The sequence below is a fragment of the Stylophora pistillata genome, chromosome 6 (genome assembly GCF_964205215.1).
Source record: "Stylophora pistillata chromosome 6, jaStyPist1.2, whole genome shotgun sequence".
Classification (NCBI taxonomy): Eukaryota; Metazoa; Cnidaria; class Anthozoa; order Scleractinia; family Pocilloporidae; genus Stylophora; species Stylophora pistillata.
In genome coordinates this window covers 36,852,113-36,877,578 of record NC_142524.1, presented here as the reverse complement: position 1 = coordinate 36,877,578, position 25,466 = coordinate 36,852,113, and the positions used below count along the sequence as shown (strand labels likewise).

At 36.5% G+C, this 25,466-nt stretch overlaps 1 protein-coding gene across 2 annotated transcripts; it reads right to left on the bottom strand.

The window, feature by feature from the left end:
- Nucleotides 1–1,373: 1,373 nt before the first annotated feature.
- Nucleotides 1,374–24,678, bottom strand: LOC111331857 (AT-rich interactive domain-containing protein 4B). 2 transcript variants are annotated; one of them, XM_022937054.2, is made up of 21 exons: nucleotides 24,520–24,678; nucleotides 23,299–23,415; nucleotides 23,107–23,172; nucleotides 22,878–22,968; nucleotides 22,694–22,773; nucleotides 22,527–22,583; nucleotides 19,058–19,101; nucleotides 17,989–18,076; nucleotides 17,856–17,909; nucleotides 17,538–17,620; nucleotides 14,501–14,595; nucleotides 14,121–14,321; nucleotides 11,780–11,874; nucleotides 11,400–11,500; nucleotides 10,229–10,691; nucleotides 9,657–9,727; nucleotides 8,531–8,934; nucleotides 6,749–6,808; nucleotides 5,243–6,064; nucleotides 5,002–5,145; nucleotides 1,374–4,160 (listed from the first exon to the last, which is right to left on the bottom strand). In XM_022937054.2, the coding sequence occupies exons 1-21, from the start codon at nucleotides 24,520–24,522 to the stop codon at nucleotides 4,054–4,056; spliced, it is 3,246 nt and encodes a 1,081-aa protein (XP_022792789.1). In that variant the 5' UTR covers nucleotides 24,523–24,678; the 3' UTR covers nucleotides 1,374–4,053. The 2 variants fall into 2 exon arrangements, with proteins under 2 accessions (XP_022792789.1, XP_022792790.1); XM_022937055.2 differs by having other exon boundaries at nucleotides 1,374–4,157.
- Between the last annotated feature and the right edge of the window lie 788 nt (nucleotides 24,679–25,466).

The window sequence follows — 25,466 nt, the reverse complement described above, 5'->3', positions numbered from 1 at the left end:
GAATAAAGCTTAATACTTACATACATACATACATACATACGTACGTACGTAGGTACGTACGTAGGTACGTACATACATACATACAGTTTATTTGTTAATGCAGGTTGGTAAAGACAGCCAATGGCTGATGTGGACCTGCCCATCTAAAACATTAAGGTCTAATTGCATTAACTAGGATAAATACAGGTGTGAGGTATATAAGAAATTAAGAGTATGTAAAAATTACTATGCCCATTGTAATTTATTATCAGTGACTGAAAGGATAAATAGATAAATTGAATTAAATTAATTGAATAAATTGTTCAAAAATAATAAAAGTCATCCTTGTTTGTAATCAGGCATGATTCCTTCGCGAAACTTAATTTATCTGGTAGTGTCTTATCTTTATTTATGTTTTTCTCAAAACTTGCGTAGCTAACAGAAAGTTAATATGATTCAGGCAGGATATTCCACACGGTAAGCGCTCTATAGGATAAGGTTGTTCTTCTTATGGAGTAATTGTACTTTGGTACCTTAAATCCATCCCTTCTTCTAAGATTATAGGGTCGCTGCTCAGTTTTGTGGAATTAATCACGTATTGGTTTAGGTACTAAACCGTGATAAGCTGAGTACATGAATGAGATTAACTTTAGTTTGTAAAAATTAGTTAAGGGCTGCCAGTGAATGGGTTTCAAGGTTTCCAGGTTAACTTCTGCAAAACCGTGTATGATCTTCGTTGCTCTTAAATGGATCACTTCAATGTCATATAGCAAGGGGGTGGGAGGGGGGGGGAACGAGTTCCCTAGACTAGCATACCATAGTAACACCAGGGACAATGCTTCTAAAGTAAATGGCCTCCAGTACCTTCTTAGGGAGGACTATCAATCGCTTTTGATGTTTGACTTTTCGACTAAAGCTCTTACAGACAGCGGTGATCTGGGGCTGCCATGATAATTTAGAGCCAGTTACTACCCCCAAGTTCATTACTTGTTTGGAAGTGTTTTTTTTCTGCCAGAAAGCCTCAAAATCGCTCGTTTAGGGCTTTCAAAGTTCGGCGCTTAATTCGGCTCGCTCTCCATTGTTAAGAAAAAATAGAAGCTGAGCGCCAGAGTACGATGAAAGGGGTGTGTTTCTCCTTACTTTAGGCAACTCTTTCGCACCTACTCTAAGGCGAATTTCTGAAATAAATATAAAGACGGTATCAGGGGACGTGCTCTAGAAATGAAAGAAACTACACAAATGTTGACAGTTTTCTCCTTAAAGATGGCCAATTCCTTGGAAAAAAGTCAATAGGATATAACTTTTCACCACAATTTCCGCCTTCTAACGATTACACCTCTATATTCCGACCACTCTGTTATTCCCTCCATCGCTGAGACTTCATAAACCTGGAATAAGCTCATCACTTCCACATCATGGAAATCTTTATTCGTAATCTTGACAGAGAATAAATTAGGGAAAGGTACTGTTAAAATACATCAGAAAATAAAAAGCTAGCTAAAAAGTGTTACAAACACATTCACTCTTCTATCCACTGCCTAATACTAACAAATTCAACAAACACGTGGTTCTACAAAATGGAAGCGTTAAGTGTATGAATGAGGAAAGGTACTATCTATTTGTCCCGGATGGTTAATTACCAAAGTAATTTCAGTTAAATGAGAATTTTACCGATCAATTACAGTTCCTTTAAGTTACTTAGAATCAACAATAAAAAATGAGTGCCCTGTTTAGGCGGGCACAACTGTGAGGAGACTCGAAGGATCGTAACAAAGGAAACATGCAAAAGGAGACCTAGAAATTAAGATGGTCACAAAATGCAAAATAAAAAACAACAACAACACAACGAAAAACAAAAGACAGACACATTAATTAGTAAATAAACCCCTTCGGGCGGCTGGTATGTCGGCTGATAAGGCCTGCAGCTGAGAGATTGTCCGAAAAATGAATATTTGGCCGAAAAGCGAAGCTTCGAGGGCAAATATAAAATTTTGAGGACAATCTCTCAGCCAAGGACATAATCAGCCGACATACCAGCAAGCCAGAACGGGGTTTATTTATTTTATAACCCTCCCATTAATTTTCACATCGCAGTTAAACTACGCGTAAACACAGTAAAAAAGCCATTGGTGATCTCATGGCGAATGCGCGTGATTGACGCAAGCAAAAAAAAAAAAAAAAACAAGTTTGGTTTCCTTCCATGTAAACAGGAGAACGGAAAAGTTGAAACTCTTGTGTTGACTATGTTTCTTTTTCACGGAAAAAATCGGTTAGCAAATATCAACGCGGACAGGGGTTATTGCGTGATAACTGTCCTGTGATTTTGCACCACGTTACGTAAAGTAACCAATAAAATCGCGCCAAAATTAATGGGTGGGTTTTAACACAGAATAAACGCTTGTGAAGACCTTAAGTATATATCAAACGAAAAATATGAAACGTGAAACAGGAGAGTGAGGACTCTCTTTGTCCTTCAAGACAAAAATAGAGGCGAAACTTGAAATGGGTAAATCTAATTCATCTGTTTGATAACTGATAACTGATAAATAAAAAAGTATCGAATCAGTTACAAACCATCATAATCAGAATTATTAACAATAAAATAATCAAAAATTAACAAAATCTACATTTTTACAAACAGAAACAGCAATTCAATACGCTTAATTTCCCAAACAACATGAAAAAGTTTAAATACTATTTCTTTGCTTCGTACACCTTTCTGTGCGTGAGGAAGCCCGTGGTAATTCTAAATATAAAATATCACACTAAAGGCCTTCATAAATACATCTGCATAATATGTGTACCTAAATGAGAATTAATTTGCAAGTTGTTATAAGAAGACAAAATGACTACTTACACACAAACTGAAAGCAATTAATCAAAAAGGGAGCCTTTAATTATTGTCAGACCTGCTTTGTGTAATACACAAAGCGACGACCACCTACCACAAGTCACAAATCACGTGATATCTTTCAAAATGTAAAACCAAAGTGACCTTTCCATTTATAAAAATATCACATTCTTGAGAGAAAATCAAAACGAAGACTCACTCTCCACCTATCAACAGTTTTCAGAAAGTTAAGCTGCTGCGTAAAAAATAAATTACTGTGACCGGGACTTAGAGAAAAAAAAAAAGACATTTTACACTGGATTGAAAAGAATATTTAGTTAAATGAAAACCACTTGGTGTTGTCCATCTTAATTAAAATGTTACGTCGCGGAAAGAACTGATTATCAACGAAAAGAGGACAAGACTTCGACAACTTTGGAGTTACAATAAAGCACGTTAGTTCAAATGCTGGAGTGCCATTTTAACAAAACCGTTATTTGGGATTTATCTCTCAGTCTACATCTACACTTTGTACTCTAATGTCTGTGGTTCAGGGAATCACAGACATTAGAGTATTGTACAAATACAAAGTCACTTTAGCAGGTTGTTGTCATCATCATCATCATTACATGTGCATGTAAAACAAAATTAAAGATCAACCGTTATCAACTTATCTTATTTAATACTTTAAAACATTTATTGGAAATCCATGTTACATAAGATTGCTTGATTTCAAGTCCTCTGATTCCTGTTAATATAAATACATCAGGTCGCCTTTGTCAAGTCAAGGGGAGAAGGGATGATGGCGCTTGTATCAAAATGCTCTACCTGGGGTGTTATAATCTAGACGTCTAAATCATAATTGTTTGCCTCATGATTTGGTCACTTGGGCTGTGGATTGCAATGTTTCGACTGCATACGATTTGCAGTATGCAGTCCAAACGTCACGATCCACATCCAGAAAGACCACATCTTGAGACAAACGATTACATTTCTCTTTTAGATGTCTATACTTGCTCATAGGTTCTAAAATAAGAGAATAATTTACCTGCATGAAAACTACTGATTCACTGGTAATGACATTTTCGAAATGATACCAATTTTACTCATTAATAACCAAAATCTTTGATTTTGTTAGTATGGACACTTTTGGAACGAATTACAATCTAATGTAATTTTTTTTATATTCTATCCCAGAAGAGAGGACGACTGGAATCAAGCAAAAATACCATTAAATTCCCTTGTTATCTACATTCTACAGGTGGCATGGCTGGAGATGGAACTGTATGTGATACCGATGATGATGGCATTGACTTATTTGTTTCCTGAGCCTGTTCAACTCCCACTGCTTCTGAAATACAAACACATGTTGTGAGGCAAAAAAAATGGACTTGGACCTGAATGCCAGGAATCTATACCAACTGTACCAAACAGTGCTAAGTGTCAGCATCCTCCATAACAGGATGAATGGGCTCATATTTACTTTTAAAGATGCAATTTTTCTCCGACTCAAAATGGCATTCCCTAATTTTTAAGGAAACTGTACTCCCTGAATTTTTCCTGACAACAATGTCACTTCACTTGCCTATCCCCTTTCGATCACTATTCAGAAAAACAAGTGAAATCAGTGGCTGGAGTGGTTTAATGAACGTGAATGCCGACAAGCAGTTATGGGGGCCCCAGAGCTAGAAATCTATTCAGCAGTTGCTTAGGGGTTCATGTGCTCCAACCCACAAACTTAGTGTAGAGAAGCTTCATCTTTTTTTTGTAGGCATTACATCATTACTAGGTGAAATACAAAAAAAAAAGAGAGTCAGCTGGAATTGGCTGCATTTTAGTTGCCTATCAGAGGTTAAGTACAGACAATACAGAACTTTAGTCAGCATGGCCACAAATGGAGAGTTGAGTAGGAATTGCTCGCATGCTACACAAGTCTTCATGAGCTCTTGCCACAGTTATTTTCCAGAGTAATTGGAGTTTACCCCCCTAACTTTTATGGTTTCAATGGTATACCCTCATCATTGAGGGATTCAAAAATTGTTTAATTTTTTAAATTCAGCTACCTTGTGGCTGTTCATCTGAAAACAACAGCTGTAAAATTGTATGTTTCATCCAAACCAAAGTCTACAAAAGTATAAAATCAATTTACATACCATATGCATGGTGAAAGAAAATGATAATATTAACAATACCTCTCTTCTTTTTTAGCCTTTTCCTTTTTCTGTCAATGTTAGCAACTTCAGCTTTAAGAGAACTATAAATTTTCCTCATTTCATTAATTTTGTCTTGAAGGAGTCTAATACGTTCTCCACCATCTTCCTTTGCTTTAATTTGCTCTGAAAAAATTAAGGAAAGAATAGCTTTCAAGACAGAGAGAAAACACCACAAAGTAAAGCACAATGGTGACTGACCTATCATTTGCGAGAGCATTACCTAGATCCATGTCAAAACATATTCTGGGGCGTCGGGGTGATGAAAATGGACCTTGTGACTGGTTATATCCTGGACTTCCAGGAGCATCACTTCCTGTGCTGTCATTACCAGATGCATGATGGTGTTTCTTCCTTTCCTTCCTCTTTTTATGTTTCCTGTGATGCTGTTCAGAATTTTTCTTTTCAGATTTCATTTCTTTTTCTTTACTGTTAAGTTCATGACTCTTTTCATCTCCATCTCTATGTGGAGAATGATCAACAGGCCTATCAAATGTCCCAACATCATCACATTGACTAGATCCTGACGAAGTAGATTCATTGGTGCACTCTTGCTTTATCTCCCCTGAGGAAGATGCCAAAATTGTTTCCATTGCAGTTGCAGTACCCTGTGTTTGCAGAGGAAGATTTGGCATCTTAGCTACAGTATCACCCCTTAAAATCTCTTCCACTTCTTTACTTTGCAAATTATTCTCATTTTCTAGTTTTATCTTCTTAGCCTCAGTCACTGTTTCCACCAGTGACTCTTTGGAATCCTTGTTCACTCTTTCTTTTACCAAACCATTTATAGTTCTTTTATTTTTATCTTTCCTTTTTCCATTAGAATTACTGGAGATGTGCTCAGATTCTTGTTCTGTATTAGACTGCATTCCACTTGCAACTCCATTTTCAAAACAAACAGTCTCTTTCTTTGGATCAACCATAAACTCATTATTGGGAATTGTAGTATCCTTTTCCTCCACTGATCTTTTTTCTGCTTCTTCAGTTACTGATTCATGGATTGGGTGAACTTGATTGGATATATCTGCAGCTTTGCTTTGTTGTTCTGTTTTAAATAGGACAAAACTAAGTCATATAATTTACTTCAAATGCTTGATAAGCTAAACAATTAAGAAGAAAACAACAACATAATATAATTTCTAGGGTTTGTGCTGTTCTGAAGTTTATCCTCAAGGGAAAGTCTTGGCATTTGTCATCTGTTAGTAGGATTTTCGGCACCTAGCATTTCCTTTTAAGAAACATGATGTGTCATGTTATGATGGAACTAAGAAAAGTCAACACAACCACAATACTCTTAAGTTGCAATTATGGATGAGTGGATACTGAAAGATCAAAAGAAGGTTAAAAAGGGTGATTTTCCACTGGCTGAGTGGAACGAAATAAGTGGAAAATGTTTTTCTCACACACCGCTGGGGCCTGGGGATGGGTTAAGGTCATGTGATGTGTAAGGCGGTCAGTTGTTTTTTGTTGACCGCCATTGCTTGACCTTCCCACCCGCCCACCCAAGAGTTTTTTCAGTTGTTCATTTACACTTCTAAATGATTTTAGATTTTGTCTCGATTCTTAACTAGTTCATGTTTTGAAACTCCATGTATACTTGTAAAATTTGATAGCTGTTATTGTGTGAATAAAGGTCAGGCTTGAGGTGGTTGGCTTGACATGGCTCCCAGGGGTGTGTGAGAAAAAAACTTGTTTTAAAGTTAGTTGTATGATGTGTCATGGTGGTTACCAGTTGAAGAGGGTTCTGGTGTGCTTGACTTTTGCCTCCTTCTTGACAATGGACTTTTCACTAAAACAAACAAAGTGTAACTCCAATGCACTATTTCCTCCAAATTCCTATTTAAATCTAGGCTTGAAACATAAATTCCCACTGGCTGCAGTTAAATCAAGACAGATTATGGTTACGGATGAACAGATAGCAATTACTTCCCTTTGTCAGAAATGTACACCTAAAGAGGGGGGGGGGGGTAAATAGTGTCTTGGAGGGGTAAATGGTGTGCTGGGGGGATAAATAGTGTACTAAAAGGGTAAATAGTGTACTTGAGAGGTCTCTACCAGCAATGTGTTGAAGGGGCATATTGTATACTAGATGGGTAAATAGTGTACTGAAGGGGTAAATAGTGCACTGGAGGGGTAAATAGTGTACTGGAGGGGTATATAGTATACTGAAGGGGTATATAGTGTATTATAGGGGTAAATAGTGTACTACAGGGGTAAATAGTGTAATGAAGGAGTAAACAGTGTACTGGAGGGGTAAATAGCATACTGGAGGGGTAAATAGTGTACTGGAAGGGTAAATAGTGTACTGGAGGGGTATATAGAATACTAAAGGGGTATATAGTGTACCATAGGGGTAAATAGTGTACCATAGGGGTAAATAGTGTACTAGAGGGGTAAATAGTGTACCGGAGGGGTATAGAGTATACTGAAGAGGTATGTAGTGTACTGAAGGGGTAAATAGTGTACTAGAGTAAATAGTATACTGGAGGAGTAATTGGTGTACTGGAGGGGTAATTAGTGTACTGGAGGGGGTAAATAGTCGACTGGAGGGGTAAATAGTGCACTGGAGGGGTAATTAGTGTACTGGAGTGGTAAATAGTGCACTGGAGGGGGGTAAATAGTGTACGGGAGGGGTAAATAGTGCACTGGAGTGGGGTAAATAGTGCACTGGAGTGGGGTAAATAGTGTACGGGGGTAAATAGTGTACGGGAGGGGTAAATAGTGCACTGGAGGGGGGTAAATAGTGTACGGGAGGGGTAAATAGTGCACTGGAGGGGGGTAAATAGTGTACGGGAGGGGTAAATAGTGCACTGGAGGGGGGTAAATAGTGTACGGGAGGGGTAAATAGTGCACTGGAGGGGGTAATTAGTGTACTGGAGGGGTATATAGGGTACTGGAGGGGTAAATGGGGTACTGAAAGGGTATATAGTGTGCTTAACGATAAGACTGAATGATTCACAAGATAGGAGATGGGTCTTAAGCCGGAAAAGTCACAAGTCATTGTCCACCCCAAGTCAAACTCCAAAATGTTTCAAGTACTAAAATGTACCACCTAATTCTTTCAGTTAAGTAGAAAAAAGATTAAAATTAGAATGAATTAAGCTCCACAGATCTAATTTGTTAGCACTAGAATTTTAAAAGTTCAAGAACTATCCACGGAAAGTTTGAGGGTGGAGTAATTTCAATTCAAATGTCAAACTTTTGATGCCAAATGTGATCCATAAGAAGGCATAATTTAGTTTTAGGTCCAAAGTTCTTAACTTTTACTGAACTTGAGTTTTACTTATTATGCTGGAAGTCAGTGAATCTAATTAATGGGTCAACCTGACTAGGTATGCAAGATTGGAATCTGAAAAGTCTGAACTGAGAGTGCACTGTAGATGACTGTGTCATAAGCTTTCCTTCTCTTGAGCTTTGGGATACTTTTGTAAAATGAAGCTTGATTCTTCCCACAGAGTTCTACTGCACATGAACTCTCTATCCATTGTTCTATCAACAGTAGAAGCCAAACCTTCATCTAGTCCATTTGATATCTCTGACAATGAATTCCTTTCTGACCGGGTTCGGCTTGTTCCTCTACTGGTTTTAGGAGACTTTCCAAGCGAAGGCGAAAGTGGTATAGACCTTGTGGAGGGCGAACAAGGTCTCTTCAAAGCACTCTTGGCTCCATTAGATGCTACTGAGTACTTGGTTGGTGTTTCCTTGGCTGGCGTTTCCTTGGCTGGTGTTTCCTTGGCTGGTGCAGTTCCTGATTTTGATGATCTTCTGCCAACAGGTTTAGCAGTGGGTCTTGTCATTGGTTTTGGAGTGGATTTTGTGAAAGATTCTTGCCCTTTGCTTGAACTGCCACCTCTATTCCTGGTTTGTCTTGTGCCCCACCCTACAATCTTTTCAGGCTTAATCCATTCATCATACCTACATTGGAAACATAAAAGAGTCTATTCTTGATAAGGTTTTGCTATTGCATTCCTCTCCCTCAATTCATCATTTGATTGCAGTCAGGCAGTTTTTCTTTCTGATAACATTGGCACAAATGATTGCTCATTAATTGTAAACATTTTCAGAAAATTACAATTTGGTGGATTGAAAATTCACAACTCTGATGTTTTATCAGTTCAACAAATTTAGTTTTGGTTACAAAAAGACAACATCTGAGAAGCAATTGTGTTCTATTTTATTGTGGGGAATAACAATATAATTTTGCATGAATCCATTGCCAGAGCATCTAGAATGAAACTTCAGTTTCACTCACCTGTACATGTACCAATCAAAGATTACATGGTTATGTACTTAATTTCATCTTTTCACATTACAAAATATATGCTGGTTTCCCCTTCGAGGAATCTATTTGTTTGGACTTTGCTTATTTCTATACCTTGTTTACCTTCCTTGAAATTCTTGCTAGGAAAAATCTGATCAGCAATCTTTTCAGTGAAACAAAGTGACATGCTTGCAAGATATCTTGGATATTCTTAATTATTATTATGAAGCATTTCACAGGAATGGTATGATCTATCTGCCCAGGAATGCATCAATTCTCCCAGAGTGGAACTTTTTTGGTGACCGTAACTGATGACCCATAGATTCAACATTAAAAGAGTTTAAATTCAAGTCAAATTTTAAAGCTGTCCACAAACCTATTATTCCAACCAGCATAATGAATGCAGTAAATTGCACCTTCTTCAGCTTTAGGGTCAATATGGATGATCTTAAAAAGGTAAAATATACAAATTTCTCCACACTGTATTCAAAGTCCTTACAATTCTGATTAGAATACAGCTTAATCAAAGAAATCAACTTAACCTTTCAGCCAAAATTATCACAAGCAAACCAATTTCTGAAAAGAAATCTTAAGGATATTTTTTAAGTTTTTATCTCATATCAAAATGGTTGAGAAAGTAATGCACAATTATCAAACCAAGAACACTGTGTTCTTGGTTCTTAGTAGTTCTCTACTAAGCTTAAATGTTGCACACATGAAAAATTGGAACAGAAAATGGAGCCTCTAGATAAATTTACATCCAATTTCTCAAATTAAAAGTTAAGAATACAAAGCATATAAAATAAATTGTGTGTAGCTGTCCTTAGCATTACCCGAGCAAAGTGAAGTAAAACCAAAGAATTCAGAATTCTGTGTGAAACTTAGTTACAGTAGGATATTGAAAAAGGCACTAAAAGAAACTAAGGGATATAAGTTCTTACATCATACCTTAGCATCATAGAGTCTGTGATTTCTTCCTCTCCCATACTTAACTTGCACTTTATCTCCAACATCTAAGGATATCTCATCCAAAGGTATATCAGACTTACTGTCAGACTGTGGTTCACTGACATCAGATGATGACTCAGGACTGTTCACAACATCAACTGAAACATCTTCCTCTGGGCTCTTGGCTTGTGAGTCACTAACCAAACCATTATCATGCTCTCTACTTTGTTGTCGCTTCATTTCTCTAATCCTGGTACTTTGTTTACATTCTACCTTCTTTAAGTCTCCCTCGTCATCATCTATTTCTGGCAAAGGCTCTAGACATTCCAAACGTTTTTCATCACTGCTCTCTGGGGAACTTGCTGAGCTCTCAGGTTTGGTATCTTTACTACTCTGATCATTAGCGCCTTTAGGGAATGGCTTTAGTAGTTCTTTTTCATACTGTTCAAAGGGATAAAGGTATCTAAAAATAAAATCAAGAGGAAGAAATCTCAGCAAACACTCAATCACTTAATGAAAGAGGAATTGTACCACATAATCTGTGAGAGAATTTGAACATGAAACCTGGAAAGCAATTTATGGTCTAAATACAATACATTGAACAACTGTTTTAATTCACTGTGGCAACAAAGAAATAAACAAACCAATCAGATAATCATCTACAATGGAAAGCTGAATATCAACCACAGAGTAGTCAGAACAGACATAATGTACTGACTCAATTCTTATTAAAAAAAAAAACTCCAAGACAAACCAACAAACTAATTTTACATAAAACAATTAAGACTCCACTCCCCTATTTTTGCAGCAAAGTTTTCAAATTGTTTGTTAATGGCACAAAAATAATGAAAAAAGACACATGTCTGACAAACTATAGCCTGCATGTAGTGACGAGCAACAAACAAAGGAAAACTCCTTAGAGAGTCAAGAGTAACAACCTCACCTAAATAAACCCCTTTGCTCCTGAGGGGAGGCAAGAGTGACAGAACGATGACAACGACAAAATTAATTTACCTTTGCAAATAAAATGCAAATCTAACAATTCCTAGCCACAAAGATGCAAAGCTAATCATGGTGGGAGGGAAATAAACATCAAAATAAATTCTTAAATATCAAATTTGACTTAATGAAGGAAAGTTAAAGTGACAAACTAAGAATGAGAGAACCTTACTTCTTGTATGACATTTTAATGTGGTGTGATGCACTTGGTGGGACAACTGGAATGTCCATTTGCTGATAAATTTTTCTCCACAGGTATTGCTCACCGGAAACCTGTAATAGCAGACTATAATTATTACAACAAAAAATTCTTCGGTGTATTAAATGCTCACCCCATGTGGGCAACGTTCATCTCATTTGAGCACTTTTCCATTTAAAGAAAAATACAACAGGTTACTTCTGGTGTAAAGAACATGACTTGACAGCCACGCAGAATTAAGAATCAACTATATAAAAATATCAATGACCAGAAGAAAGGGTTAGACCAACAGTTCCCAAACTTAACCTTATTTGCAACACAAGAGAAAGTGATAATGCTTTGCAACTACCAACCTTCTCCATGCCTCCATGTTCTTGAACTATCTTATAAAGTTTGTAAAGATCCAAATCTTGATTTCCCAACACTGGAGGTCTAGTTATTGGTGTTCCTGTTGATAATGCCATGGCAAAGTTTCAGCAGTAAGGGGTCTGCTTTGATTACTAAATGCAAGTGTTACAGTAAGACACAGAGTGGTTTAATACATTGACATGTGAACCGCCCGAACCTCGCGATTGCCTCGCGCGAGAACGCTTTCCCCCTACCTCCCCTACTAAGTAGAGTTTTGTCCCCAAACTTCCTCTATCGTTTGGAGATCAATAAGCCTATCAGAATCCGCTGTTTGCGCATATATTTTGTTGACTTTAGGGGGTACTAGAGGGGCATTATTCTATGCATCTTAACTAAATGATAAAATTTGAAAATATGGCGTCCACGCAGCTGACCCTCAAAATTTTCAGGTTGGATTTTTTGTTCATTTGCGATCGAGTTAGACCTTGTGGAATTCAGAACGTAAAGTAACAATGCTTTAGAATACTCTGCTTGGAAAAGAATGCATATCCAGGTCTTAAAGGTGACAGACTAAGCTCTCGAGTCAATGACACTACGATTCTCTAGGGCGATGCGAATTATGGACGTAAAGTGAAAACCGAACTTTCGGACTTCAAGAAGGGACTAGCGACAATTTGAAGATTCGATGGCCCGGTAAATATTATGTTCGAGTAACAATGTGTTCAAAAAGTATAGTTTAATAGAAGATTTTGCCTCAAATCAAAGTTTTTTCATAATTTTCAACATAACGCTGTGCAATTTCTGGCCATGAAGGCAAGTAAACAACGATCTAGGCATGATGAATTTTACTGTGTGGGCTTTATACACATAAGAAATTCGTATGTTTTTCGCTTATAACAGCAAATCAAACACTGTTTTGAATAAATCTGACGTCCCGAAATATTTCTTGGCCATTTTAGGCTCTGTTTACAAGCAAGGAGGGTAACCCTTGTGCTGGGGTTACCCTAGCAGGCGGGTCAAAGATAGCCCGGGTTTACAAGCAAAATTTCACAGGTAGGGTTACCCTACCACCCGGGACAACTTATCTATGTTTGGTAACCGCACGCATTGTTATCAATGTTCAAAGGGTCTGGAAACAAGTAAAAAGTTGTCCCGGGTAGGCGAGTTATCCCCACCAGAGCGTTTACAAAGCAACTAGGGTAACCCTAGCTGCCTTGTAAACATGTCGATGAAAAAAAGAAGATATGTGGGAGTGTTAGGTAACCCTCGTGCCAGGGTAACCCTAGCACTAGGATTACCCTACCTGCTTGTAAACAGGGCCTTAGCCTTGCTTCCTATTGATAGATTCCATGGAACTTGAGATCTCTTCACTCACGGACAAATTTGCATATTCCTTTTTGAAATATGATCCACATGCCCATTTTCACACATACGAAAATATATAGCGATTTTTATCTTTCATCTTGATTTTTGAGTTAAAACGTATATGCACCTATCGCATTTTTCCCCGGAAATAAGTTCTTTAATTAGTCCTCTTTCACTGGAGCTTGTTTTTTAGAAAAGCTGATTTTTAAAAATTTACTGTGCATTGTGTTTGCCTTCATGGTTTCTCCAAAATTTTGACTTTTTGTCGGCACGTGTTACACGCAAGTGTCAATGGGTTAAGGCTTTGAAAATGCTGTGATTCAAACATTTCCTTGTTTTAAGAATTTTCAAAAGGTTTAACATCAGACCTTCCAGGGCCATATTTTTTTAAAACTTTTTCCTTTTTCAAAATGGATCTCCCACAACAGCCCCCAATGTAACATGTTTGTTAAATTTTGATCAGCAAACTGGAAAGATGAATTGCATAGCAAGCAATAAAATATCACAAAGTCCCCTCATAGTTTTGTAGACCAACCTCTCAGGATAGAAATTAAACAGAAGTTTTAATTGCACAGTCAGATTTGATATGAGATTAATCTGCTCAAAGAAACAACATCCATTTCCCACCCCTTTGGGTTTACATGTGGATGAAGCTATAAAATAATTTTTTTCCAAACAGTGTATTTCATAACCTTCCTATAGATATAAAAATTATAGTTCATGGAAGTTATGCTCTAAATAGCATTTGAAAGTTTCCTTTGCAAAAGGACACCCACAAAGGTCTTCTGCATTCTAACCCTAGCCTGTGACTCTCTAGGAAAAAAATCCTTTTTAATTTGTTGTGTTGTGATCTCTGAATTGATATTAGAATTGGCTACGATTACAGGTCACAACCCCTAAACTTTCCACACAGTTAAAAGTCTTTCACAACCAAATTGAGCATGGAATGAAAAAGCAGAGATGTAAATGAAGTGAACAAACCCTTTTCTTCCATGAATGCAAATAGCCTTTGTCTAAATGTTTTCCTCTCTTCATCATCCTCCATACTGCTTTCATCTTCTGAAGATTGCACCCTTTTTGTTTCCTCCTCACTGTCTCCATGGACTATCACATCAGATGAATTCTCCTCCCAGATTGCAGGGATTCTTCCGGTGTCCAAATATGTCAGAGCTCTTTCCACAGCTGAAGGAGACAATAATTGCCACATAAATTCAAAAATAGCTGTTACCTCCAACTGACAAAAACTCATATGTCAAGCAAACAGAAAAGCTTATGAGCAAATCTTGGATATGAGAATGATTTGTCCCACAAAAAGAAAAAAATGTATCGTGATAACTTGGGAATTTAGATTGTGTACATACCTGCTTTCAGTTTTCTGTTTTCACCTTTCGCAACACCATGAACTGGATCTTGATCCTTTGAAAATTCTTTAGCATCTTTAACATTTATGACATGACTGGGAGATTGGAAACAAATTATGTTTAGTTTGAGCCACAGAGAAATGTTCTCCTGTCTACAACTTTAAATAATTTATTTAGAAAATTATTAATGGAAGTAATTAAGTTTCTAAAGAAACTGTGGTGCTGTGTTGGTGGGGTAAAAGGTAATTTGGCTCTATCAATTAAGCTGAAATTGTAAATTGACCACTGTAAAGAGTTAAAAAGCTGATGTTTCAAGCATTAGCCCTTTGCCATTCACCATGAAGAAGGGCTAACGGATGTCAGCTTTTCAATTATTTACGGTGGCCAATTTACAATTTCAACTTAGTTGATATCACTAAATTACCTTATTTAAAAAATGAATTAACTGCTGCGCTAACTGGTAAAATATGCCACCTGGAGTGACCTCAACAAGTCTTTTTCCTATCAGTATTGATGACAATTTCCTCTTCATGTGTTACCATTCCAATGTTTGTAATTCAATTACCCACGACATTAAATGTACTTTAAGCAAAGTTTTGGTCAAGAAAATGTGGGGGACCCAAGGCATCTTCAGAGGAGCAATCCATGGTGCTCCTGCTAAATTCACTTTGCTACTTTTCTTTCTTAATTTCCCTTCCTACTTCCTCACTCAGTGAGTCTGTCAGTAATGTGTTAACAAGTGCCTGAGTTGAGTTGTGGATTGGTTAATGCCACTTCCTTTGTGGAAAATTCCTCCAGTAAAACCAAGTGTGTCAATTAATTTTAGTGACAGAGTATTGAATGCCTCTTGTTTTTAGCTGCACACAGGGCAGGAAACTTGGCCCGTCCGAACGTCCGAGATGGGTAACTTTTCCATTTGGACAAGGAAAAAGGTGATCGAAGTTGTCTGATTGGACAAGTAAGTTGTAGAGCTCTGACGTCGCCTGACTTTGGATAAATAATAAATAATTTTTTCCTATATTTTATAACTAGGTGCCTTGAAAATAACCTTTCTCTTCTTATTGTGGAAGTTGGTGACGCTTAGCAAAGAAATCAAAGACAAATTGATTTCCATGTGATCCCCGCTTTACAGCACAATTGCATGTACATGGATCACATGTGCTGCAACGGTCAGTGACCTGAATCACTTGAGTATCGGCAATGTCTCAATCAAAATTGTTTAAATTTTCGAAAAGATCAAGGAAGCACTTAGGGACGTCAATACAGACGAGGATGTTCCTTCCAATAGGAAAAAGATTGAAGATAACAAAAAGAATTATGAAACCAAGCGTGTAAGAAAATTTCAGTCAGCTTGGATGACAGAATTGGACTGAGTTTGTTACGAGATTAAAACAAACAGAATGCACTGCTCCACTTATTGGAAGTTTCCAGAATTATCAGATAAAAGCAGCCCGATGTATATTGGATGTGGGGATGGAGTTCAAGGATTTAGATGAGAAACTTTAACTGCCCATTCAAAAAGTTGTTGCCATGTCGTTCGCCAGACAAGACTGCTGAATGACCAGAAACGGGAAGACAGCCCATTGCAAAAGATGTTTTCGTGAATAAGCCAGGAATCACAAGCAAGGCTAGAAAAACTGTTCAATATTGCCCACTTGACATACACCGACAGATGTATCAAATAAGTAAGTAAATAAAATTCAAAAGAATATACCTTTATTCAATTTGTTGCGTTGAATGTTTTTATTGACTAATTAGCTTTTCACTTAACTGGGGCATGGTTGAGATAAAAAAAGGATTTTTGAAACCCTAGATTGCTGTTACCGATTTTTTGGGACAAGTAGTTTTGTGGTCCGGACAACACTTGTCCGAAAGGACAAGTGAATTGAAAAGAAAGCTCCTGCCCTGCATAACTACCTTTTTTTTTACAGGTAACTGCCCCTTGTCTATCAACATCAGACAAAGTACCATAGGCAGTAAATCTCTTTTTGTGAGACATTAGTAACAAAACAGACTTGGTTATTTTTAAGTACTTCTTCAAGGTAAGCCAAATTCAGATTCCAAAAAACAAAAAACAAAACAAAACAACAGAAACATTCAGATGTGAAAGAACACCCCTCCCCTTAATGAAATAAAAAACTACATAAATAACAACTGCTTCTTGATAAGATGGTCCAAGATTCCTTTCAAGAAACAGATTTTCATAAACAACACAGTTACCTTATTATAGGAAATTAACAATGCATGTAATTAACACGAATTTCAAAAATTCGCGTTAATTTTATGTATCTTAATTTACCTAATTATTAATTAAAATGACGTTAATTGAAAGTTAAAGACACCTTTATTATAAGCAAAGCTACAATTCCTCTACGTCACCGTCAGAGTCGGTTGACTCAGAGTCGTTTAATATTAAGTTCAAGATGTCCTTAGATTCATCAGTGTAGCGATCGTCTTCTCAGAGGGGATAACTCACTTCTTCAACTTTCTTGCGCAAAATGTCTATCGCATTTTTGTCATCCCATTTCACAGTCACCACAATAGGTATTTCTAATCCACCTTGAACAAGTGGAGATGGCTTATATTTTATCGCTGTGACCTCTCCTTTTATGACAGCTTCTCTCTGCAGTGCGTGCCAAATATATCGGCCCAATTCTATTGGAATATGTGCGACAGTAGAAGGAAATATGGTTCCTGGCAATATTGTTTGCCCAGCAACTGCAAGCCGGTCGTGTTTATTGTCTTTCTCTTGCTTGAACGTGAGCTGTTGCTTTAAGGTTTCCAGCTTGTGCGATACACGTGGCAACCTCTTGAAGCAGTGTTGAATTTCAATGTGGGAATAATTATGCAACATACCGCACGGAAATTCGCGTTAATTAAATGTATATAAACATAACTTTTGGAAAATTCGCGTTAATTTTATGACGCGTAAATTTTGTTCGCTTTATTAACACGCTTCGTTATATTCCTATAATAAGGTACTACATTTACCACATTCATGGTACGGAAATAGATTTTAACCATAAGAACAACTTACTATTTTCCATCTTTGAAAGAACGCACTAGACATTTATCTTTTGATTTGATCAAATCCACCTCATTCTTGCTTGGATTTACACCCTATACAAAAATAATAGTAATTTTTTCCTAACCAAAATGTTCCATCACCATAACTGCCTTTAGAGACAATAGCTCACTTCCTGTAGCAAACAAACTGAAGATGATAACTTTACTCAAAGCTAACAAAAGGTATGAAAATATGAAAGACTTAATAGGTGTCTCTCTCTCTCCTTACTCATCTAAAAAGTTTGAGTTTTGTGCATTCATTTTCAAAAGAAATGTTACATAACCTTACCAAAGCTGGAAACCACAAGCTTCTTCGCTTTGATCCACTTTGCACAACTACCAGCTGATGCAAAAGGGAAAAAAATCAGATTGAGTTAAATTTCAAGTTAGTACCACCAAGGTTCCACAAGTAGCTTGCTCACCTTGCCAACAATACTGTCATCAAATAAACATTTCTTTTTTCCAGATGCAAGTGGCTGTTCTTCTCTTTCAGTCTCTGAGTCATCCATGCTAATAAAATCAAACAAAAATTTTGTTATTCACTGAATTACTGAATAAACCTCCCCATATTCCAGTAAGTCATTTCCAAGAGACCATGAACCTCCTCATGAAAGTGATGTTAAAAGCCTAACAATGATTAGGCTTCTCATTTTCATTATCTTTGCAGGGAAGAAAATTACAAAATCTAACTTAGGGGGAAAAGGCTTAGAGAAATCCTAAAGTGTCCTTCTTTACATATAATGTATTTTGCACGTTGGTTAAATTAACTCAGATCAAGTCTTTATTACTACATTCAAAAATACAAACATACAAATCAATTTAACTGCCATCAACAAAGAAGCATCCAGGGCTCGACAATAACGGTAGCCCACTAGCCACAGACTAGTAGAAATTCAGTTTTGGCTGATGGTTTTCAATTTCCACAAGCCAGTTTGGCTAGCAAAAAGACTGAAATTGTCATAACATCTAAAACCATCTAAGATGTCACTAGCCACTTGGCTAGTAAGTTGAAAAATTAGTGTTGAGCCCTGGCATCTACACTGTACCTCAAAAATACAGTAGAATATATTGAAGCTAAACAAATTAAGACCACAACTTTATAACACAAACTTCACACTTAGTAAAATCTATAAGCTTTTTTAATTGTCACACTTCTCTAGCATACATAAATTTATGAGCAAACATAAAGGAAGACAGCTTTAAAGGGAAGGTGAATATCTCACATGTTTTTGAAATATTATTCATTAAGTGTTATTTATATTATTCATACCTGAAAAGTTGCTGAAATATTATCAGTGTTATTTATATCATTTGTTATATTGTGTGTGTAATTTTCTGACCCACACTGTAATTCAGATCCGCCTGCAAAAGTGTTGATTAAACATATCTATATCTATGGACAGTGCAACAATCCATGAATACCACCTCTCAGATGGTACCATGCATCCAAATTCTGATTTGGGACATGTTTTTCCTTCAAATCATGATTACCTTGCTGCCTGACTCAGTCTTCTTTTTTTCCTTTTCTTTCCATCCTGAAATACACAGGAATATTCATCACTGAATTGCAATGTGCAATATTCATCTTTTTTCAAGGTCAAATAACTATAAGTTCAAAAGGCTTAGGAAAACTTAAATTCACAAAATTTCAGGTGGACCTACATAGTTTATCCAAGTTATTTTGATGCTGCATAAGGATATATGTTGTAGTTCAATTTTATCCTTGGTTCAAATTTTACTTTCCTTTGTTTCAAACTCATTATCATACATTAACATGACTGAGAACAAAGGAAAATAAAATTTGAACCAAGGATAAAATTGAACTACAACATATTTAACTATTCACTGAAGTGGAGGTGGTTAGTGGTGGATATTTACCAAGCTGCGAGGTAAATATCCACCACTAACCACCGACACTGAGGTGAATAGTTGTTTTAGTATATACTAAAACAGTGAGATAATATACACCACCATCGTTAATTTGAGTGATTTCTTCGCTTGTCACAGATGCAAACTGGGGTGTCATTCTTTCCTAAGTTGCTTGGAGGTAAATAGCAAAGGATATTCGGAGTTTGACTAGCCAATCAGAGCACACCTTCAATGCTATCCACTGTTTTAGTATATAGTAAATACTGATACTTGGCATTAAGTTAGAAAAATGGGGGAGGAAAAAGACAGAGAGCTAAGGAAGTCGTATTCAAGATTCAAGATATACCCAAGTAAAGGAAAAAATAAGGGTGTTCTCAAGATGCCCTACTTTTGATATGGTAACTCTAACACCAAATCATTAGAAATATTAGAATATCCAGTTGATAATTAAATGGCATTTTCAAGGAAAGAAACAAAATGCACAGAAGCTACAATCTATCAAAGAATCAGTGTTTCAAAGCAAGAAAACTACTTAAGGTGTCTTGGCCACTTTCTCGCTACTTAAGACCATGACATTTGACCTTATGCTATAAGAGCAAAGGCACTTTTCCTTCCTTTGTTTTAGCACTGATAGAGAGTACATCTAGCTTCCATCATGTAATCAAACCCACTTCTTAAAACACACTTATTCACAGCTGGGCTGGGTAGTAATATATGTAACAAAACGAAAATTTTCCAATTGTCTCCTTATTCTATTTTATATTTGACCTTCCTAATGGGCCTTGCACACCACAGAGGCTGTGTGGCTCAGTGCTTTAGCATCACAACACAAAATCCCAAGGTCTGAGGTTCGATTCCTTGTGGGGACTCAAAATTTTTTCTTTGTCCCATGCTTGCAAACAGATGAAAAACATCTTCTTTAAAAAATTTTTTGTAACCATGCAAACACACAAATGAAATTTGCATGCCATGGAAAGTAACTCCGTTGATAGTTATAAAAGGGCATTGAAAATGTACCTGTTTCATGAGAGCTCTTTCTTCTAGTTGAAAAAGCATTGAGACATTTATGGAATGCATCCTTAAGAACTTTAATTGTTATTATTATTATTATTATTATTAAATATTATTATTATTAATATAAAAATAATAATAATGTTTTAGAATGCACGAGAATGAGAAGAAACATTCCTACTCAAGACATGTTCTAGACATTGAACACGGTTCATTTACACCTCTTCTGTTTACTTCAACTGGTGGAATGGGCCAAGAATGTTTAAGATATCACAGTCACCTTGCAGCACTCATTGCAGACAAGAAAGGAGAACACTATTCAAAGACAATTTCCTGGATCAGGGCAAAAACTTCGTTTGCATTATTAGGATCCGCCCCAATCTGCCTAAGAGGATCCAGAACAATTAGAAGGCCCAAATTGGATTTCACTAATGTGGACCTAGATTTTCAAAGTTCAGAGGCTGCCATTTGTTAGTTAGTTTCTTTTTTTTTTTACATAATTTGTTAATCAACATTTTCGTGTATTTTTAGATTTTAAAGGATTTTATCTTAACTTGTTTGTATATAATTTTGATGATTAGAGTGAATTGTCGTTATCATAGTGTGTCCTCTTGTTTTTCTTACAGTTTTATTAGACATTTTAATACATTTTTTTCGATTTTCAAGCACTTTATACCATAATTTTTGTTATAACTTTTTGGTGATTATGGTGAATAAAGGATTATTTAAAAAAAATAATAAAATTTATTATTACTATCATTATTATTACCATTAGAGGTTGAACTTTTTATGCAGCACTCATTCCTTAGAGAATCTTTACTACATAAATCAATTCTCAATCATGACAACTTATTAGAAAAAAAGGTATCACATACAAAAAATTTCACTGATTAACTCAAGTTACAAAACAATATACACTTCACTCTGAAATACAAGACAAAGCAAATCAGGTCCAACCGAAATCCTCCCCATCACATCCTTCAAAATAATTTCACACAGTCCACAAATCAGTCGTGACAGAAATACATGCTAAAACAACCACATCATGGATTGTGAATCAAGTGAAAGAGAGAAACAAGAGAGTGACAAGTTACAAAGATGGATCAAGAAAAAGGCACACACCAAACCAATTATGAATAGGAATGGGGCAGCATAACAGCAATACCCCACAAGGACGACAGTTATTCCAACTAACAAGTTTTTCCCTTCAATGCTATTATGTAAACAAATTATGAATATGAATGGGACAGCATAACATTAATATCCCACAAGGATGAAAGTCATTCCAACTAACAAGTTTTCAAGTCTTCAATGCCATGATATAAATGGTGTCAAAATTTAAACACAATTGATAACATTTTTATAGCATCATACTAAAATATGGCTGACAGCCACCAAAACTGTCAACACTGCCAATAAGGCCAAGTTTTTGCTGTAAAATATATCTTGCGCAGCACCAAGAGGCTTGTATTAACATATCTTCATCACATACTTAACAAAATTAATTATCTCATCCAGAATCCATTCCATCAAGTTCTATCCCCTTACCTAATGGAATAACAATTTATTTCCGCTTCCTGACCAATACATTTTATTCATTCACAAGCTAAAATCACTTTTGCATAGTTCATCAAAACTTGAAAAGTTCATATGTCACCTAATCCTGCAGCTCAATAAAGAACATTTTATAGAGACACAACTTCTGTACATCTGAGTAGCAATGTGGCTTCGAGGCAGTGCACAATTATTTTTCAGCCCATTTGAAAAAGCAACTCACTACCAGCATGTTTCACCAAGTAATCAAACTGTACAATTCCAAACAATACTGAATGAACAGATTCCAAATAAATCCCTTGACAATTTCAGTATGAGAAACCTTTCCAAGAATCAGCCAAAATGTGAATACTGTTCACCTCTCACATTGCACTTGTATACCTTCTACACCTGATTTCATCTTGCACAGGATATTTAATAAATGAATGGGATTTGCATATAGTCACACCATAAACAGTGCAAAGTAACTCATTTTAAAAACATTTTTCAGTTTACCCTTTCAAAGTTTAATCGAACAGTTAATTACCTGTACAACTGGGGTACCAAAATTCTCTGGATCCGTAAGGGGAAGATGATCAAGAGTCTATAAGGCAGAATGAAGATGCAACACGTGTATACACATCTCATTGATAAGTGATGCAATACTGAGAAACACAAACTAAAGAATACAAAGATCTATCGTTCAACACTCACCTCGCTTTCGTTAAAATGTCGTTCTCCTTTCAAACAGAGAGAAGTCCTTCTCAATGTTCTCTCATCGCCATCATCAAACACTGAAAAAAAGTAAACATGTACGTAATTAAAGCCTTGTTTTACTTCAATACGGTAAAACTTGCCTCTTCCGCATTGACTTAGACAAGGAAAAACGATTCCTTACCAACAGTATATACGCTGGCATCGGTGAGTTTGTTTATCACCCCTTCCATGTACTGTCCATCAGGATTTTTGGCCTCTACAACTGCTCCTACCTTCAAAGAAGTACACATACAGTTTAGATGTGTTTGAGTGCCAGTTCAGAAGACACTACTTTGAGTAAAAAAAATCACCTAAACAAATCATCTAGATGGAAATAAAAATGTTGAAGAAACAAAGGATAGAGAACTTACCTTCAAAGAACCTTTAACGCAATCATCGTTAATCGTGAAGGAAGTGTTTGTTTTGGTGAAGGTAACCTACAGAGGAAAAGAGCAAAGATCCATAGTAACAACTAGTTCAAGAAGCACTGCCTTCCTCGACAGTAAGGCACGAATCCAAACGAGTTCCAAGTACACAGGATAAGTATTACAATTTTCGCAAACCTTGCATTTGACAAGCTTCTTCACGACCTTCACGTTGGCTTCACAAAAAGCTCCTCGATACTTGGCACTGACATCAGTGCCTACAGTTAAGAATGGAGGTTCCTCTGAAGACTGTGCCTGTCGAAAGGTAAAGAACGAAAAGAAACGAGGTTTGGAGGAATAAATGACGTGAGCAAAGATTTCCTTTGAATTATAGATGATCTTATTCCAAATTCACTGAGTTTCAATGTTGACTTGACATAAAACCAGCGGTAAGCAAATGTACTGCCTCAATCAATAGCAAAGACTGCTAAATAAAGCAAATTTGCAAAGAGCAGAAATGCAACAGGACATCATCCAATAGTAGGAGCATAGCGTTATTTTTGTCAAGTCAGTACACGAGAACGTCTTGAAAGGAGTCGTAGTTGTTCGTACTTTCTACCACAGAAAACAAGCAATATTACCAAGTTAACGTCCACTAACAAAATCAGTAAAGTCTATCCAGTTTATTGTGCTGTAATAACTCTTAAAATCGTGTCCAGTGAGTACGTGGTTGCAGTAAAGCATGCTAAAAATCTTCGAATGGAGATTCGTAAACAATACGACCTGACCGAGACTGACAGAACAAGCTAAACACCACAAAAATCGTACGCCGTTCTTAACTCTCCAAAGCTAGCAACTAAAATTCATATCACAGAAGGTAGGATTCGTCTTAAGTTAAAGATAAAGTGATTCGTTCCTTGAACTACCACGACGAACATTAGCAGTAAAGGATCAGAACGAAGGTAAACGTGCTATACGACTTCAACTCGTCTAGCACCATCAAAAAGGTTGAAGTTTATCCATATTTTCGAAAACGACAGACGGTACAAAATCTTCTCTGAAGATAACATAGCATCGTAAACAAGTGCCGGGCATAAACAATTGGACAGAGAGATGTTTAAGCTTTTTTGAAAAGAATCTTCCTTACTGCATGTAGACATGAAATTCCATGCCTCAAGCATATGTGTTACTAAACCACATGAAGATCGTAAAGCCTACTTTAATAAGAATGAAAAATTTCATATTTTATCCAAGTTAGATCAGTGATGCCCTTGAAAGAAGAGGGACCCGCAAAATAAGTAAAAGCTATAAAATCAAGGTCCAATTGAAGCAAAGAAAATATGAGTTTGCAATGTAATAAATGAAGGGCTTACAATTTACAACTCAAACGGAACTACAACACAAGCTTAACAAACATACCATGGCAAACTTTGATCTACGGTCCTAAGACCCCAGTAAACTGGCCTTGGCAATCTGACTCCACGATCACCCAAAATAATCAAAAAGAAAACTTCAAACTGAAGGGAAACTTGCGATGGCCGACAACACAAGGACGCTCGACTTACCCTCCTCACCATGGACCATGGGGGGTCCTTAGCGTTCATTGGTCTGTTTATTCAGAGCCTCCTCCACTGGGCCTTCAGTGAATTATTAGCCCGTACCATATATGGAAAATCGAAGATGGAATTGACATATTTCATCGTGTAATTCCACTTCCTGTACCACAATAACATCCGCTTGCCTCAAATTCGCGGGAAACTTGATTTCTGACGTTTCTTACTCGCAAAGAAGAATAAGCTGATTTGTAAATGCAACTTCCTTTAAAATTCTTATGCTGTTACTCTTCTTTCTAACACTCGTTTATTTTGTAGAGGTGAATTTGATAATCTATTTTTTTGATTACATCAATTTTTCATTTATGGTGGTTATATGCCTTGAGAATTCCCCCACTGTTCTGCCTTTGTACAGCAAAAATTTTGTGACGTATGTAAGGAAAGCTTTTAAAAACCAGAGATCTTCTACTAAAGTATATGTCATTAGTTCTAATATTAATGGGTTTTTAAGTCGATAATGTTGATGTTCTGTTTTGGTCATTAAAAGTGATCCTGATGATTCATGGATGGAATAAATTAAGAACATACACAAATCTCAGCTGAAGTGAAACAAAGCAACCAGACAATTTAGAGCTTTATGGCTCATAAACCTAAACAATGCTATACAAAACAATAGAATTAAACAGAGATTGGCTAAATACAATCTAAGCCTGGCCATATGGATGTGCACTAGCTCTTCTTACTTCACGAGCTCTGATAACCTCAAATGTTTTCACTTAAGTAATTTATAACCAGCTCACTTCCAATATACCC

What these genes read in the sequence shown, in the direction of transcription:
- LOC111331857 (XM_022937054.2), bottom strand. An exon ending in TATGCTGGTTGGAATAATAG is followed by an intron (nt 8,935 to 9,656) that starts GTTTGTGGACAG and finishes TTTCCAATGTAG; the next exon opens with GTATGATGAATGGATTAAGC. An exon ending in ATGTTTTGACATGGATCTAG is followed by an intron (nt 5,146 to 5,242) that starts GTAATGCTCTCG and finishes TAATTTTTTCAG; the next exon opens with AGCAAATTAAAGCAAAGGAA.